This window comes from Caretta caretta, chromosome 10 (assembly GCF_965140235.1).
Source record: "Caretta caretta isolate rCarCar2 chromosome 10, rCarCar1.hap1, whole genome shotgun sequence".
Taxonomy (NCBI): Eukaryota; Metazoa; Chordata; order Testudines; family Cheloniidae; genus Caretta; species Caretta caretta.
The window spans coordinates 65,348,570-65,365,926 of NC_134215.1; the positions used below are offsets into that span (position 1 = coordinate 65,348,570).

General features: G+C 42.0%; 1 protein-coding gene across 3 annotated transcripts in view; it reads left to right on the forward strand.

The window, feature by feature from the left end:
* The window catches only part of GALK2 (galactokinase 2), an 82,189-nt gene that overhangs the window by 18,567 nt on the left and 46,265 nt on the right, over nt 1-17,357 (forward strand). For 2 of the 3 annotated variants that reach the window (XM_075133118.1, XM_048865591.1), the window contains 2 exons: nt 377-467; nt 5,967-6,113. In XM_075133118.1, the coding sequence (XP_074989219.1) occupies nt 377-467; nt 5,967-6,113 (238 nt within the window). The remainder of the gene's footprint in view (nt 1-376; nt 468-5,966; nt 6,114-17,357) is intronic. The other variant, XM_075133119.1, reaches the window with a different exon arrangement.

Consider the following 17,357-nt stretch of genomic DNA (forward strand, 5'->3'; position numbering starts at 1 on the left):
ATAGCACAACCTTGCAATATTTGAGATGCAAACTTTGCAGGTAATTTGTTTTGTTTAAATGGCTGCTTCCATTGGAATGTTTTAAAAAGGCATGAAAACGTTGTTGGTGTTCAGTTTCATAATTTGTTTTTACAGAGCCCAGTTTCTGGGCCAAATTTGATGTATTAGCAATGTTTCCATTAAACAGCTTTTTTGTACAATTGGTGAATAAGGTGGAAGAAGAGCCAGAGGAAAAGAATGTAATATGTATTGTGTAAAAAAAAATGTCCAGGACAAAGTTTAAATGTTGCTGTTTCATCAGCAGATGGCAGCAGCAAGCCATGGAACTAAACTTACTGACATGTTTATAGACTTGGTGTTATATCTGTTTTTTCAGGGATTTCAGTACTAGTGTGAATAACATTCACATTAACAAAACCAAACCTGTGTGGCACAACTACTTCCTATGTGGTTTGAAAGGAATTCAGGTAAACCAAATTCATTTAACACATATGTATTATATGGGCTACCTTTTAAGATTAAAATATAATGTGGGTGTATGTTATATAATGTCCTATTACGCTTATTTATAAAATATGTTATTTAATAGGGCATTTTTTACTCATACAACTTAATTTGTAGCTGTCTTTTGTATCCTATTAACTAAAGTACTTTTATATTTATGTTAAAATATTTGTAAAATACTTTTGTTTTGCTTGTATGAAAATATTTGCAGAATACAAAACCTACATTAGATTTATTATATACATTATTATACAGAACAGTGTATTAATTTAGTCGGATCATGATCAGACTCATTAAAATAGAAAAATGTAAACTGAAATAGTCAAAGTTAGACACGTTGCTGAACAGAACCACATGCTTAAGGTTTATTTTTAAAAGGGGGCTGTAGGTTTGGAAATATGGAACCTAAAATAATAATTTGTTCCCTCCTCCCTGTCCCCCAAGTGAAGACTATTGTAAAATGTAAATAATTCTTAGGAGTACTGGAAAGACACACAGACCCCCTCTCTGGAGTGCATGAGAACCAAATAGTGAAATTGACGGGTCCTATTGCACATGCTAGGCACAAGGAAATGCAACCCCCACCCCCATCCAATAACAAACTGGATAAAGCAAGCAAAATAAAGTAGTTTTTAAAAACAGTTTCAGTTGCAATAATCTGCTTCAAATTATTAGCTGTACAGGCTTTTCAATGCATGTCTTTGGGGTGGGATTTTCAAAAGCTCATAACTCACTTAAGAGCTAAAAGAAAAGTAGTACTTGTGGCACCTTAGAGACTAAGAAATTTATTTGAGCATAAGCTAAAGTCATTGTACTCCTGACTCACTTAGGTGCTTTTGAATGTACCAGCATCTTAGCTTAACTATGCCTTTAAAAATCATACTTGATTCAGAATGAAACAACAGCTCTTTCTTTATTAGGCTGAGAAAAAAAAAGGAATTTTAGTACATCTATTTCTGTCTGAAACTTTGACAGAATAGTGAATGTTCAGTTCCATAGTTCATTTAGCACCTTTAAAACATGTTATACTATGCAATCATAGTAACAAACTGTTCTCTTTATGATCTAAAATTCCTGTCACTGCCCAATATGTTTCAAGCCCCAATCAGTGACTCCTATTTGCAGTGATGTGAATATTTTCAATCTCTGAATTGCCCCACAAGTAAAACATTCATTTAATTTGTATTTACTTTGCAATTTTATGCTAGTTTTCTTTACAGTAAAATGGCTTAGAGAAACATGACCTAAGTGTCCCTACATATTTTGGGGTGTGCTTTTGAGAGTTAGATCTTAAAAATAATTTTTTAAGCTTGATGGTTAATATGCAAAGCAGGTTTATATACTAATGCTAGCAGAAAATAAGCATAAATGCTACAGACTCTTAAGAAACATTCAAATGCAAGTACTAAGAAGGTCCAAGGGGATAATCTGTTTATATGAAGTTGAACATGTTATCCTTTTGGGATAGAACTATTGCAGAACTTGGCAAAGTCCATTTTCATTTCTGAAACTGGAGTAAGTTTTTTATTTAAACATTGCGTGATAAGTTTGCAATTCTGATTCACATTGAAGACAACCCTGTGGATGAGTTTCTGGTTAAATATATTACTCAAGTAGTTTTTTAAACAGGCTTGTCTGATGTTCTGCATGAACGAGCATTGGCAGCAATAGCATTTCAATTAATAATTTGTTTGTATTTCTGGAAAGGGAATTTTTAGATAATTTGTAGCAACGAAGAGACACATTCAACAAGATCTTTCTTATGTGCTGCATGAACTCTGCCCTTACTGCCTGCAGTTGGCTTTATTTCAGGAACAGGAATAGATTTTTTTTTGTAGGAAAAGAGGGGAGCTTCTTTCTGAGAAATGTTGGCATTTCTCAGGTGATTGTGATGGTTACGTAAATCTGCATTGGCACATTGATGTGTATGTATTTATACAATTTATGTGGGTGATATTTTGGTTGGTACAATATGGTGTTTATTTTGAACCAAAGTGTACTAGAGATGATATAAAAATTTTTGTGAAAGAAGAGAACTAAAATGTTTAAAAATGTAAGAACAGAATACAATCTACAGATAGTGTTTTGGGATCCGTGAATGAAAATTATATATGATATGAATCTTGTGTGTGTGCATGCATGCACACACAATTAGATTTTGAGCCACAGTAAAATCTCTAAAGTTATCCCTTTGCTTTAAATATAAATAGTATGATAGCAGTCATCAAAAGCAGAGTGCCTCACATAAACTCGTAACTTTAGAGTTAGAAAAGGTCCTCTCTTACTTGTACAAATATTTCTCATATCAACTGCCTACTGTTCTTTACTGTATACATATAATTAATGCATAGTGACTACCAAGTGACTTCATTATACTGTATATGTAGCAGAACCAAGGTTATAATATCCATCTATTTTTTTCCAAGCTGCTAATACAACTGTATACAAACACAATTAATATTAACCACAAGTGGTAAGAATGCAAGCCAAAACAAGGAAAGAATAGATTAAAGAATATTTAGATAAATTAGATGTATTCAAGTCAGCAGCCTAACTTCAATACCTGGAAGATACTAGAACAAATTATTAAACAATGAATTTGTAAGCATCTGAAGACAATAGGGTTATAAGGAATAACCAGCATGGTTTTGTCAAGAACAAATCATGTCAAACCAACCTAATTTTTCTTAGACAGGGTTACTTGCCTAGTGCATGGGGTGGGCAAACTATGGCCCGTGGGCTGGATGCAGCCTGCGAACCATTTTAAGTTGGCTCGCAGTTCCCGCTAGGGAGTGGGGTCAGGGACCGCAGCATGCAACTCGGCCCCGCTCTGGTGCTCCAGCTGGATTGGGGGCCAGAACATGCGGCTTGGCCCTGCTCCCACGCTCCGGTGGGGTCGGGGGCCACTCCACGTGGCTCCCAGAAGCTGCCACAAGGCTCCACTCTGGCTTCTATGTGCTCCAATGGCTCCCTCCAGTGCTCCAATGGGAGCTGCAGGGGCGGTGCCTGCGGATGGGGCAGCGTACAGAGCCGCCTGGCTGCGCCTCCACGTAGAAGCCTGAGAAGGGATATGCCACTGCTTCTGGGAGCTGCTTGAGGTAAGTGCTACTCGGAGCCTGCACCCCTGAGCCTCTCCCCATGCCCCAAACCTCTGCCCCAGCCCTGATCCTCCTCCCGCTTTCCAAACTCGTCGATCCCAGCCCGGAGCACCCTCCTGCACCCCAAACCTCTTATCCCCAGTCCCACCCCAGAGCCTGCCCCCCCAGCCAGAACCTACACCCCTTCCCACACTCCTGCCCCAGCCCCGATCCCCCTCCTGCCCTCCAAACCCCTCAGTTCCAGCCCAGAGCATCCTCCTATACCCCAAACTCCTCATCCCCAGCCTCACCCCGGAACCCGCACCCCCAACCAGAGGCCTCACCCCCTCCTCCACCCCAGCCCCAATTTAGTGAGCATTCATGGCCCACCATACAATTTCTATTTCCTGATGTGGCCCTCGGGCCAAAAAGTTTGCCCACCCCTGGCCTAGTGGATAGGGGGAAGCTGTAGATGTGATATATCTTGATTTTAGTAAGGCTTTTGACACAGTCCTGCATTATATTCTCATAAGCAAACTAGGGAAATGTGGTTTAGAAGAAATAGCTATGAGATGAGTGCACAACTGATTCAAAGACTGTACTCAAAGAGTAGTTATTAATGGTTCTCTGTCAAACGGGGAGGACATATCTTGTGGGGTCCTGAAGGGGTCAGTCCTGGATCCGGCACTATTCTGTCTTTTCATTATTAACTTGGATAATGGAGTTGAAAGTATGCTTATAAAATTTGCAGATAACACCAATCTAGGAGGGATTGCAAGCACTTTGGAGGACAGGATTAGAATTCAAAATGATCTTGACAAATTGGATAATTGGTCTGAGTTCAACCAGATTAAATTCAATAGAGGTGAGTGCGAAGTATTGCACTTAGAAAGAAAAATCAAATGCAAAACTACAATATGAGGAATAGCTGGCTAGATGATAGTACCACTGGGGTTATAGTGGATCACAAACTGAATACGAGTCAGCAATGTGATGCAACTGCAAAAAAGGCTAATATCATTCTGGGGTGTACTAACCAGAGTGTTACTGGGGTGTAAGACATGGGAGGTGACTGTCCTGCCCTACTCAGAGGCCTCCTCTGGAGTTCTGTGTCCAGTTCTGGGTACCTTGCTATAGGAAAGAAGTGTGCAAATTTGAGGGAGTCCAGAAGAGAGCAACAAAAGTAATCAAAGGTTTAGAAAAGTTGACCTATAAGGAAAGGTTAACAACACCGGGAATGTTTAGTCTTGAGAAAAGAAGGCAGAAGGGGAGGGGGAGGGAGTGGCCTCATAACAGTCTTCAAAGATGTTAAGGGCTATTATAAAGAGGACAGGGATCAATTGTTCTCTGTATCCACTGAAGGTATAACAAGAAGTAATGGGCTTAATCTGCCACAAGGGACATTTGGGTTAGATATTGGGAAAAACTTACTGTTTGGAAGGCTAGTTAATCTCTGGAACAGACTTTCAAGGGAGGTCATGGAATCCCCATCATTTGAAGTTTTTCAAAACAGGTTGGATAAAGACCTGTCAGGGATGGTGTAGGTTTACTTGGTCCTGCCACAGTGCAGGGGGCTGGATTTGATGACTTTCCAAGATCCCTGCCAGCTCTACATTTCTCCGATTCTGTATTTGATGTCTGTTTGATTCAGGGAGTTTGCATTCTTACTCGCGGGCTGCATGTAAAACTACCACATGGCTAAAATGTCTCAAACTTCAGTTTTACAAGGATCTCTACAAATTTCCAGTGTATTTTGGATTACAAATGCAGAATGCTGGCTCTGACAGTATCTTATGTTAGGAGACCCTGAATTTGGGAACTAATGTGACATCACAGGGCATGAGTCACAACAGAAGAGTATCTAGAGGTTGCAGTAGCAATGGAAATCAATAGTTCTGTGCTTTAGTGCCTTTTCTAATTTAGTGGAGACTTATAATAGGCTATTTTCTCTTTCAGTTCAGAAATATTCTTGGTAGTTGAGCTGTAGAGCAGTTTGAAGAATAGAAAAAAAAATGTTTTAAGCACCATAATTCAGCAACAACTTGTCTGAGAGACCTCAGAAATTCTCTGCTGTCCTTAGACTGAGCATGCACAATATCAGGTTTAAAATAATATTTTTAAGTGAAGAGGGGTATCAAGATATAACCAAAATTTGAAATGGTCGTAAAATCTTATATTCATGCACTTCTCTTCTGAATTTTAATCTTGGTTTTTAAGGACCAGACTTGAAAATATCACAAACCCCCTCACTCTTTATGGTGACACCAAACAGCACATCAGTAGTTCAACAACTCAGCAACAGAAATCTCTTCCTAAACATGGGATAATTGAACGTCTAAGGCGGTCTGTACTTGATACTCAGATTGTTTATTTTTTCATTGTTAGGAACATTTTGGTCTTAATAGCTCAACTGGAATGAATTGTCTGTTAGATGGAACCATCCCACCAAGTTCTGGTCTGTCTAGTTCCAGTGCGTTGGTATGCTGTGCTGGACTTGTGGCACTTACAGCTAATGGAAAGACCCTTTCAAAGGTAATTTACTGTAAAACCCAAGAGTATTAACTGTAAAATACAACTTTAAATATTGTTAACATCCATAAATTTTTAAGACACAATGCAATTGTTTTTACAAAGAACTGTTGGATATAAACTGAAAATATTGCACAATTGAGGAAACATGTTTGGCCAAATTTTGGCAGGCTTTAAGTTTGGCAAGGAAACAGGCATACATTAAAGCTGCAGAAAGAGCATTATTGTAAGCCTGTATTTTGGCCAACTCAAGTCTCACACATGGCCATCCCTGGACCAGATGTAATCTCTGCAAGCCAGGATTGAGCATATACGTTCTAAAGCATGTGGACCACACCCTCTGACCCTTATACTCCCTCCCTGAATGACTTGCTGTGGCTCTAGTAGCAAAGCATCTGTTGAAAGCCTGTGGAGAAGCTTCTTAATGGGTTATAGTCAAGGCAAAATAGGAGTAGAAATCTTCCATCCCACTCTCCCCACGGCGTTTTGAAATGAATCCATTTCCAGTCCACATCCAGAATTAAAGCCTTTTTAAACAAATATTGTTCCTCAAAAACAAACCCAGTGTAAGTGAATTGTTACCACTAAACCTGGTAGTAGACCTTTGTTCATGTGTCAAAACACCTCTGCAGTAGTTATGGCGCTTGAAGGTACCACATGCAATAAAGTTCAGTCTGGTGGAAATGTCTGGTAGAATCTAGAATCTTAAATTCAAACATCAGGAAGAGAAAAGAATAGATATAGTGTACACTTGTGCCTGTTGCCTAGTCATTGTAATAAGTGTATTCACTTTCCATAACAGAGGAAGTGATTATCTGCAATGATCCAGAAAATTGACAGGGATCAGAAAGCCTGAAATGTATTAGTTAGTAGAAATTGGTAACTTGAACACCAAGAACAGACTTGCTGTATGCTAAGTAATACTGTACAGTTCTCTTAAGAAAAAATAAGTTACAGAATGTACCTTTGGCTGGATGTGCACATAAACTCACACATGGTCTTGGAGTATAGTTCTGGATCATGTCAGACCTGTTCTGAAGGTCAGCCAGGTGCAAAATGTCTGGTTGTGTTGAGTATGATGATGGGTGATAGCACTGATGAGGTCTGTGGCAGCAATGCTATCCTCTAGCACAACTTCAGAGGTTCTGCAGACTTTATAGCATGGTAGAAAACAAGAAGTCTGGTGCCAAAGGCAAGTTTTTGCACCTAGCACAGAAAGCTTTATACCCAGCGTGGCCCAGATGCTCTGCTGCACCAAGCTTACATTTGGCATAGCAGAGAGACAGGGGCGTTCAGGGATCTGGGGCAATCTGAGCCCCAGTGTAAAGTAGAGCACTCTAAGCGTCTGAGTCCCAAGGAACCATTTATCAGCTCAGTATAAAATATGCTGTGCCCCTCCCCTGCCAGCCCTAACGTGCACCCTGCACTTGGACCAAGTGGTGGGTGTTGCAGGGGCCAGCAATACCAGCTGTGCATCAGCTGGGAGCTTCCCCATGCCAGGGGATTTTGCAGCTGGACAGAGATAGGTGCTTTCCAGAACCTTGACACTTCTCAGACCAGAACTTTCTGGGGTCTCTATATTTATTTATGTATTTAAATTTTTTTGGAGGAAAAATCCCCCAAAGAAGATATTATTAACATAATTAAAGATCCTGAAGTAATCAATAACTCTTATACAAAATACATCAGTGCAAGTTATCATACCGCCCCCTTCCCCAAGGCATTTGATATAACAGAAATGACAACTGAAGGTAATTTATATATGTTACAATGTCTTGTCATCAACGTGGACTGTCATGATAAGGTTATAAGAGAGGGTTGATTTTTCTTTCCCTTTTGATGGGTGTTGCTAAGCCTTAAACACATGCTTTGCAAAAGCAATGCACAGAAACTTTTGGCTTCAGAATAAGATTTGGCTGAATGGTAGGAGTTCTGTGGCCAAAATTCTGGAATTTTGACCTTTTGCTGAATGGAACAGTTATCTGTTTTCTTGATGCAAAAACTATTTTTATGAAGATACTTTGAGTTATAGTTTTCTCTTTCCTGGTAATGAGAGTTTTAAATAGTGGACTGAAAGTAAAAGTAACTGGAAATTAAAGTGATCCTATGATATTCTCCCTTAACACGAGGCTTTACATCTGTAAGATAAAGAAAAGAACAAGAGTACAAAATGAAAGTGCTGTGCAGTTTTATCTGTGTTTCAGTGCTGGCTTTTAAAAATAGCTTTTTTTGTAGAGGCTACAAGTCAGCTCAGAAAAAAAATGTTGTCACTAATTATTGTGTGTAAAAGTCTGAAAAAGGGCAGTGCTTTAGTTTGCCTAGAATTATTAAAAAAAACCAAAAACATCCGCATAATAGTTTAGGCAAAATACCAGTTCAAGTCAGTTCAGCCAGATGTGTAATGTTAACCTGTTGCAGTACACTAATATTCAACTTGTAAGATGGCAAATTTAAAATTAAACGGTTAAAAAGAGTTCCTCTCTTCTATAGCAAGATTCCAGTGCAAACCTACACTGCCAAAACATGAAGACTGCTAATGCTCAGGAGTATCATTTGATTTTAAAATTATTTTTATGTTAATATTAGGAAAAGAGACCCTCATAAACACAGCTTTTCAGCATGAAAAAAGTCTTGTCAACAGTGAAAGCAGAATGAGGTTTTTAATTGTCCTAGCGTCATGTTTTCTGGTAAAATTTGTGAGCACTGTAGACTAGTCCATTTGAATAATGAGATTTATTTGAGTGAATTGACCCTGGTGGTGTGCTGCAAATGAGAACGCTTGCTGTGCTGCGGTTTGTTAGGCCACCTCTACGTTTTTTCCATTGCTTAGAGCAGGAGGGCTAAGTACATGTTTACCTCCTGTGTAAACTAAGGCAACAACATATATAGCGTATTGAACGTACAAGGGAAACATCGCGTGGCTGAGGTTGAATGACATTTAAATACGTTCTTAGAAAGAGCAATTATGGTCATTTGATGGAACCATAGGTAAGAGGCCCAAATCTACTCAGCTTTGGCAAAGCTCCCATTGATTTCAGTGGGAGCAGGCCTAATGTAATACATTTATATTTACTAATTGGGGGCCTAATCCAATGCCATGACGTTAATAGAATAATTCCCAATGATTTGACCTGGATTATGCGCAAATAAATTACCAATAAAACAAGATGTGTCAGCCTTGAATTTCAAAAGGCTTCAGGATTGGATTTATAAAGCTGAATAAATTAAACCTGCACTTGTTCACACAAATCAGATGGATGGATGTTCAATTATTTTCATGCTGCAATAGTTGGGTGTAAATTTATGAAACTACTTTCAAAAATTTGGTCCATGCACGATGTAGATATTTAAGCAAAGATCCTATTTCTTGCAAGCGTACTTTGTAAAGAATGAGGCAAGAGAAGAATAAGAAATGGAATACAGAAACAGAACGGCACTTTGCAGGGGGTTTGCATTTGTACTGTGGACTGTGTGTATTTCAGGGGTGAAAGTAAGTTAGAGGACTTACCGGGGAAAGTAAGTTAGAGGATGCCGGAGTCCTGAGCAGGGGGCGTGGCCTCAACCGGAAGGGGCGTGGCCTCAACCGGAAGGGGCGTGGTCTCAACCGGAAGGGGCGTGGCCTTTAAATCTTAATTTAAAGGGCCTGGGGCTCCAGTTGCAGTAGTGGCAGCTGGGAGCCCGGGGCCCTTTAAATCACCCCTGAGCTACCAGCTGCAGAGGCTCGGGGGCAATTTAAAGGGCCCAGGGCTCCAGCTGCCGTAATCGCAGCGGAGCCCCGGGTCCTTTAAATCACTGAGGAGCCCTGGGGGCTCCCGGCTGCTGCCGCTACCCCAGGGCTCTGGGCTCTGGCAGAGCTTTAAAGGGCCTGGGGCTCTGCTGTGGTAGAGGCTGCCAGAGCCCCGGCCCTTTAAATCCCTGCCAGAGGTCCACTGCTGCTACTCCAGGGCTTTGCAGCAGGGCTCAGGCGGAGATTTAAAGGGCTTGGGGCTCTGGCAGCTGCTACCACCCCGGCCCTTTAAATCCGCTCTGGAGCCCCGCTGCTGCTACTCTAGGGCTTCGGCAGCAGGGCTCCGACGGGGATTTAAAGGGCCGGGACGGTAGCGACGGCTGGAGCTCTGGGGCCCTTAAAATCCCCGCCGGAGCCCCGCCGCCACTACCCCAGGGCTTTAAATTGCTGTCTGGGAAAGCTGGTCTCGGTATGGCGCACCGGCTCTTACCGGTGCACCGTACTGGGGCGTACCGGCTTACTTTCACCTCTGGTATACTTCCTGGTATATTGTTAAACATACTTACATACATTTTATGAAAGTGAAACTTTGTTATTTTAGGCAAGTATGCTGTCTAATAATGTGGAATTAGTTGCTCCGTGGCTGATTTTATACCAATTGGAAATCAAACTAGATCATTTTGGGCCTGATCCTGTGATGTGATCCACTTGTGCAGCCCCTACTCCCATGTGGAGTCCCATTGCAGGTAGGGTTGCCAGGTGTCCAGTTTTCGACTGGAATGCCTGGTCGAAAAGGGATCCTGGTTGCTCCGGTCGGCACTGCCGACTGGACTGTTAAAAGTTGGCGGCACAGTAGGGGTCTGGGGCTAAGACAGGCTCCATACCTGCCCTAGCTCCGTGCTGCTCCTGGAAGCGGCCCCCAGGTCCTTGTGGTCCCTAGGTGCATGGGCGGCCAGGGAGGCTCTGCGCACTGCCCCCACCCCAGGTGCTGGCTCTGCAGCTACCATTGGCTGGGAACTGCGACCAATGGGAGCTGTGGGGGTGGCGCCTGTGGGCACAAGGGCAGCACACGGAGCTTCCCTGGCCGCCCATGTGCCTAGGGGTCGCAGGGATGTGGCGGTTGCTTCCTGCACCCCGACCCCCAGCCTGGAGACCCCTCCTGCACCTCAAACCCCTCATTCCCAGCCCCACCCCAGAGCCCACACCCCCAGACGGCACCCTCACCCCCCTCCCACACCCCAACCCCCTGCCCCAGCCTGGTGAAAGTGAGTGAGGGAGGGGGATGGAGCAAGTGGAGGCAGGGCCTCAGAGAAGGGGCAGGGCAGGGGTGTTCGGTTTTCTGTGATTAGAAAGTTGGCAACTCTCTTGCAGGATGGGGGCCATAGAGTTTATGACTGCGCCTTTGAACCATAGTGCTGTGGTCAGTTAGATGCCTAAATACTTTTGAGGATCCGGACCTTAGGACTTAGCTTCAGGTTTTTGTTGTATTTCTGTTTCAGTTATTGAGGCAGGGAAGTTACACAAAAAGGGCCTGCTGCCAAATTCTTATATGAGCTTGGGTCCATGTGCTGACTAAGGAACTGATCCAAAGCCCTATTGAAGTCAGTGAGTTTTTCTATTTATTGCAGTGGGCTTTGAATCAATCACTAACTGCATTAATTTTGAGTGTTATTAGTCAAGAGGTTGGTATACTATAACTATGAAAGGGATCTTCAAATCAAAATTTATAATGTAGCAGTTTTGACTTGTGAATTAACTCAATGTGTTTATCTTGGCACAAGGATATGTTGTTTTTACATTGGTTTATATCTTCTAGCTTTTTGGTTCAATACTCTTCTAATTGAATAAATCCTTAGAATATTGAATTAGGGATCATTATTTCAGTTTAAATGAAAATGTTAATCTAGTTTTATATACAGCTAAAGTCTTAATATTTTGCTTTGTGTAGATCAACATTGAGAATGGGTGGTTTTATATTTTAAATTCAATGTTTAAAAAAAGTGACTAGTGATTTTTGGGTGAGCACGCCATACTTTCTGAAAACCAGGCCCCTTTTTGCTGTCTCAAGTTATGCACCCAAAAACGGAAGCACTTTAAAAATCACGAGTCACTTTTGAAAATCTAGGCCATTAGAAATAATGATGGAAAGAGGGGAGTCGGTTTGTGAAGGCCAGTGTTCTCCCCTTTTGCAATGCAACACACTGGGAAAAGATGACATAAGCTTTGCACATTAGAACGTCATTTTTGCAGCTCAAGTGAATAGCACAGGTAGCACAAAGTGTTGTGTTTGTGTTTATTTTAAGTGCATTATTTTAATCTTGGATTCAGTGTTTCACATAAGTAAATGATGTTTTAATAAAAAGGGAAATTCAGAGGACACATGGCTTTAAATGTGGCTTTAGTCTGAAAAATGTCTACCTGACAATGCCATCCGGAGGGGGGGAAGGAGAGTGTGTTCCGTGCTTATGGCTATCATTGAGAGACAGTAAAAATAGAATTGCAGGATGCTGTTTTAAGAGTCACTTTTCAGTGTAGAACCACACTTAAAATAGTCTGTTGTACACAGAAGAGAAAGTACCATCCACTCGTCTAAATCCAATTTGATCCATCAATATGACTTCAGCAGGACTTACATGTGGGATAAACACACCCCTGTACAGAAAGCCACCAGAAGGCTTAAACAAGCTTAAGTCTAGTGTTTACTTGGGATTTAAGTCGTTCATAGGCCTTGAGGTCGTCTTCTGAACAAGGTCAATTTCACCCTGTTTGAGTAAGGGCTGTAGGATCAGGATCTTTGTGAACTAATTCTGGAAACTTTAGACAGAAAAGCAATGTTTTCTGTCATTTTCTCAGCTAAGTTATATACAGTAAGCCTCTGCCCGACCCAGGGCCTGATCCAGAACATGCTGAAAGCAATGGGACTCATTCCATTGACTTCCATTGGACCAGGATTATAATTCCTTTCAGAAGAGAAAACACTGGGTTTTTAAGATGGCACTGCTAGCATTTGCTAAGGATTTATTTCAGATATGGAGACCAATCAGAATTTTGGGTATGACACCTTAGGATAATTTTCACAGTGATTAATTGTAATTTCACAGAAAGTCTTATGTTGTAAGCAGCAGGAGTAGATGAATCCTTAAAAAGCAAAGGTTCTGTTTCATGCCAGTGCCCTTAATAAAGAGGAAAGAGAAATATGAAATGAAGGATAGAGAAACCAAATTAAGTTTTGTGGTTGGTTTACACTGTGCACTGTAAATGACATAATAGTCTGGTTTTTGTTTTTGTTTTGTTTCGTTTTTTAAAAGAGAAAAGCACACTGGCTGAGCAGGTGGAAAATTTCCAGCTGTTCAGGCCTCAGGATACATAAAGCGATAGAATAGCTTTGACTCTTTGGTCCCAAACAGCCCAAGGAATTCAAATTAGACAGAGAAACAAGGAAACAATCAATATCCCAAGTTTACAAAGCCAATCACATCTAGAGAAATAGAACAGCTAGGTGAAGGCTTCTGGGAGCATGCGCTCCGAGGATCTCCGTCTTCTCCTGCACAGCTCATCATGTCATATTTAATGGAGTGCAAAAACTTTGGAGGCTCTAGACCACACAAAAATAAACATCAGTATGTTGCCCACAGGACTAGTACACAAATCAGTGTAAACAAAATCGAAACGTTTCTGCGGTGTACGTATACAACCGTAGGTCCCCAGTGCCGACGCTAAAGCTGGGCTTTAGTGTGTTGGGGACTTCGTGCTGACCATTCGCACCCGGATGATTTTCACCCTGAGAATTTAGCTGTGGAATTTTCAAAAGCATTCAGCATTAGCCTTTTCCGCTTCCACCGAAGCCAAGGGTAGAAATTCCATTGCCTTCAATGGGAGAAGAATTAGGCCAACACCAATGTCTTTTGAAGATCCCACCCTGATTCTGAAACTGCTGTGCAGTGAGGAAGGGTCTTAGAATTGTGCCTGTAGTCACCTCCCATCTAGCCTTAATTTCCCAACCTGTAAAATAGGGTAACAGTCAACTACCTTACCAGAGTTTTTGTGAGGATGAATGTCTAAAAAGTGACTTGAAGTTGTAGACTGATGCGTGCAATGGTTATAATTTAGATTATTTTATCACATTACTACAGAGAGTTTTTCCATTTCCTTTCTATTCTAAAAGTATCTGTCAAATTAAGGTGATTGAGCTTGGTGCTGGAAAACAAAGTTGCTTATCTATAAATACACATGTAGACTTTATATTTTAAGATGTTGTTGTTATAAAGCACTATCAAAGCTTCCAGGCCTCCTCCTCACCATAGAAAAAAAAATTCCAGAGCTATTAACAAGTTGTTAGGTTTGACTGTGTTTATTCAAATCAAGTGGAAGCAGAGCACTTGAGCAGCTTGTGTGGTAATCAAAGGCCACAATCTCTCATGAACCAGACTGGAAATACACCATTTAAGTATGTTAAAGGACAGATGACATCAAGTTAAAATTACTGTGGTTATGACGACATCCAGATAATATCTGACAAATATTTTCCTGCTTCTGATGGAAATAAGTATCATTACCTTGCAAAACGTATGTGAAACTCAGGTAATTGGAATTTAGCATGCAGACCAAAGGCAGATGGTAACCTTCATTAGTCTCTAAGTATTAGGTTATTTTATGCACAAAATATATTTTAACATCAGGCCTTTTCTCCCCAGATGCTACTGGATCATATACTAAACGTCTGAGATTGAAAGACTATGAACATTTATGTTGGCTTAAACTATGTCTTTAGTGATGTAGAATAATGATCATGTCATGCTGCTTTTATATGTTGCTATACATATGAAATAGTCATCTATACCTGTAGCTTTATAGTTTTCAGTACTATGAGCTGAAGACCTGATCCAAACCTCATTGAAGAAATGAAAAATCTGCAGTGGGTTTTTCCTCAGGCACTAAATCTTCCACACTTTATCGTGCAAGCAAGTGCTGAAAGCCACATTGGTTGCGACATATAAAATGAAACTGGACAACACATTGGTAAATGTAAATTAGGAAACATTCCTGCATTGGCTGAGGGATAGACTAGGTGGACTAATAGGATTTTTGCATCTCCTGATTCTATGATTTTTTGCTCAGGCATACGCATAGATACCTTCATTTCCCAGAAGTTCTCTGATGAAAAGAGCTCTCTTGGAGCACTGACAGTGAGAATGTTTAAAGGCTGTAGCGCACTATTACACGGCTGTAGATAATAGGGGTTCCCCTCACAAGTAATTACCTTTCAAGCAGAAAGGAAACTGAATTTTTGTTTTCGAGCTTAATTGTTACACTGTCATTTTTCTTGCTTTCTTTTATTCACAAAACCTGATGTACTAACCTTGCCCAAGATGTCTTACCTAAAATAACTCAAGTGGATGTAAATTTATACCATCATTGTATAGATAAAGTCAATTCATTTTGTTTGTAGTCGTTCTAGATTTGTATATATCAAGTTTTGTGGGAATAAAGTGTGTGCTTTTCCAAAACAAAACCAAGCAACACTAAAATTTGTTTTACTAACAAATATTTGCCTGTCTCCCACCCACTAATTATCCTACTTTTTTAAAGGGTTTAAACTTACGTGAGATTAATTCTTTAAAGGTTTATGTGAGATTGAAAGAGATTGGTCACTGGTATGTAATATATTAAAAACGACAGTATAGCCTGTTTCGATGCAAAGGGCCACCTTCTGTCCCAGTTTACACCTTGTCCCAACCCATGCCCAGGATGAAAATCAGAGTAGTTGGCCCTTAGTCCACCTGCTTAAACAGAGGTTATTACAGTTCAATCTTCCTTATCTGGACTTCTCACTCTCACACTTCCTTAGCAGTTGTCTGTATATTTGTGGGGAAAAGTCATATAAAGTGGATGATCTTCTGTTTCCATTATAATTCATTGTCTATTGTCATCACCACCACACGGACCCAACAGAGATTAAAGAAATTAAATTAGTGATTAGTAAACTCCCAATGAAATAGGCTCTAGTGGGAAACAGTGTAACAAAATGTCATACCTTAAAAAGGTGAGTGTATGAAAAACAAAGAGGAAACAAAACTTACAGAGTTGAGTTGTGTCTGTGTTTGATGCAGTGAAAGAGGAGGGGTGATGTAGTCAGAGTGAGATGCTAGGAAGATGACCGTAACAGCCATATTGGGCTGCATTATTAGGAGCATTGCCAGCAGATCGAGGGAAGTGATTATTACCCTCTATTCGGCACTGGTGAGGCCACATCTGAAGTATTGTGTCCAGTTTCGGGCCTTCCACTGCAGAAAGGATGTGGACAAATTGGAGAGAATCCAGCGGAGGGCAACGAAAATGATTAGGGGGCTGGTGTACGTGACTTACAAGGAGAGGCTGAGGGAACTGGGCTTATTTAGTCTGCAGAAGAGAAGAGCGAGGGGGGATTTGATAGCAGCCTTTAGCTGCAGTGGGGTTCTAAAGAGGATGGAGGTAGGCTGTTCTCAATGGTGGCAGATGACAGAACAAGGAGCAATGGTCTCAAGTTGCAGTGAGGGAGGTCTAGGTTGGATATTAGGAAAAACTATTTCACTAGAAGGGTGGTGAAGCACTGGAATGGGCACAGGCAGATTTACCATGAAACAAACAGTGTGGTGGCATGGGGCCCTCAATGGCAGGGAGGCCCCCAAAATGCAGAACAAATCTCATCTGACAACCTTCCCCTGAGTCCCAGCCGGTAGCGCAGCATGGCTTAGGCAGGCAGGCTGCCTGCAGTCCATGGCTGGTGGCCCCATGCCGTTCCCAGAAGCGGCTGGCTGCTGGCACATCTCTGCGTACCCTTGGTGGGGGGAGGCATCTGCCCCCCTCCTCCAAAGGGGCAAGCAGAGATGTGCCAGCAGCAGGGCTAAGGCGGCTCCCTTCCCGCGCTGTCTCCGTGCTGTGCCACTCCCGGAAGTGGCTGGCATGTCCCGGCAGCCCCTGGGGGGTGGGGCTGGGGGGTTTGTCTCTGCGCGTTGCCCCCGACCTGAGCGCCGACTTCGCAGCTCCCATTGGCCAGGAACTGCGGCCAATGGGAGCTGTGGTGGCAATGCCTGCGGCCAGCAGTGCTCAGAGACTCCCCTGGCCTCCCCCACCTAGGAGCTGCTGCCAAAGGGGTAGGACGGTCACTTCGGGAGCTGCGCTGCCCACGGTAAACACTGCCCCCTGACTCCTCCTGCACCCCAACCCACTGTCCCAGCCCAGAGCCCGCACACCACACCCAAACTTCCTCCCAGAGCCTGATCCCCGCACTCCCTCCTGCATCCGAGCCCCCTGCCCCAATCAAGGTACCTCGCTTTATTTTCATTTACTTCCTATTATTTATAATATAGGAGGAGGATGAAGAAAAAAAAAGAATGAAAAACAGGGTGGGGGGGGAAGATAAGAGAGAATGTTATTTTTTTTGGCTGGGTCCCAAGGGGGCCCCCCAAAAATGAAGCTGTGCACAAGGCCCCACTAACTCTAAATCCGCCACTGGGAATGGGTTACCGAGGGAGGTGGTG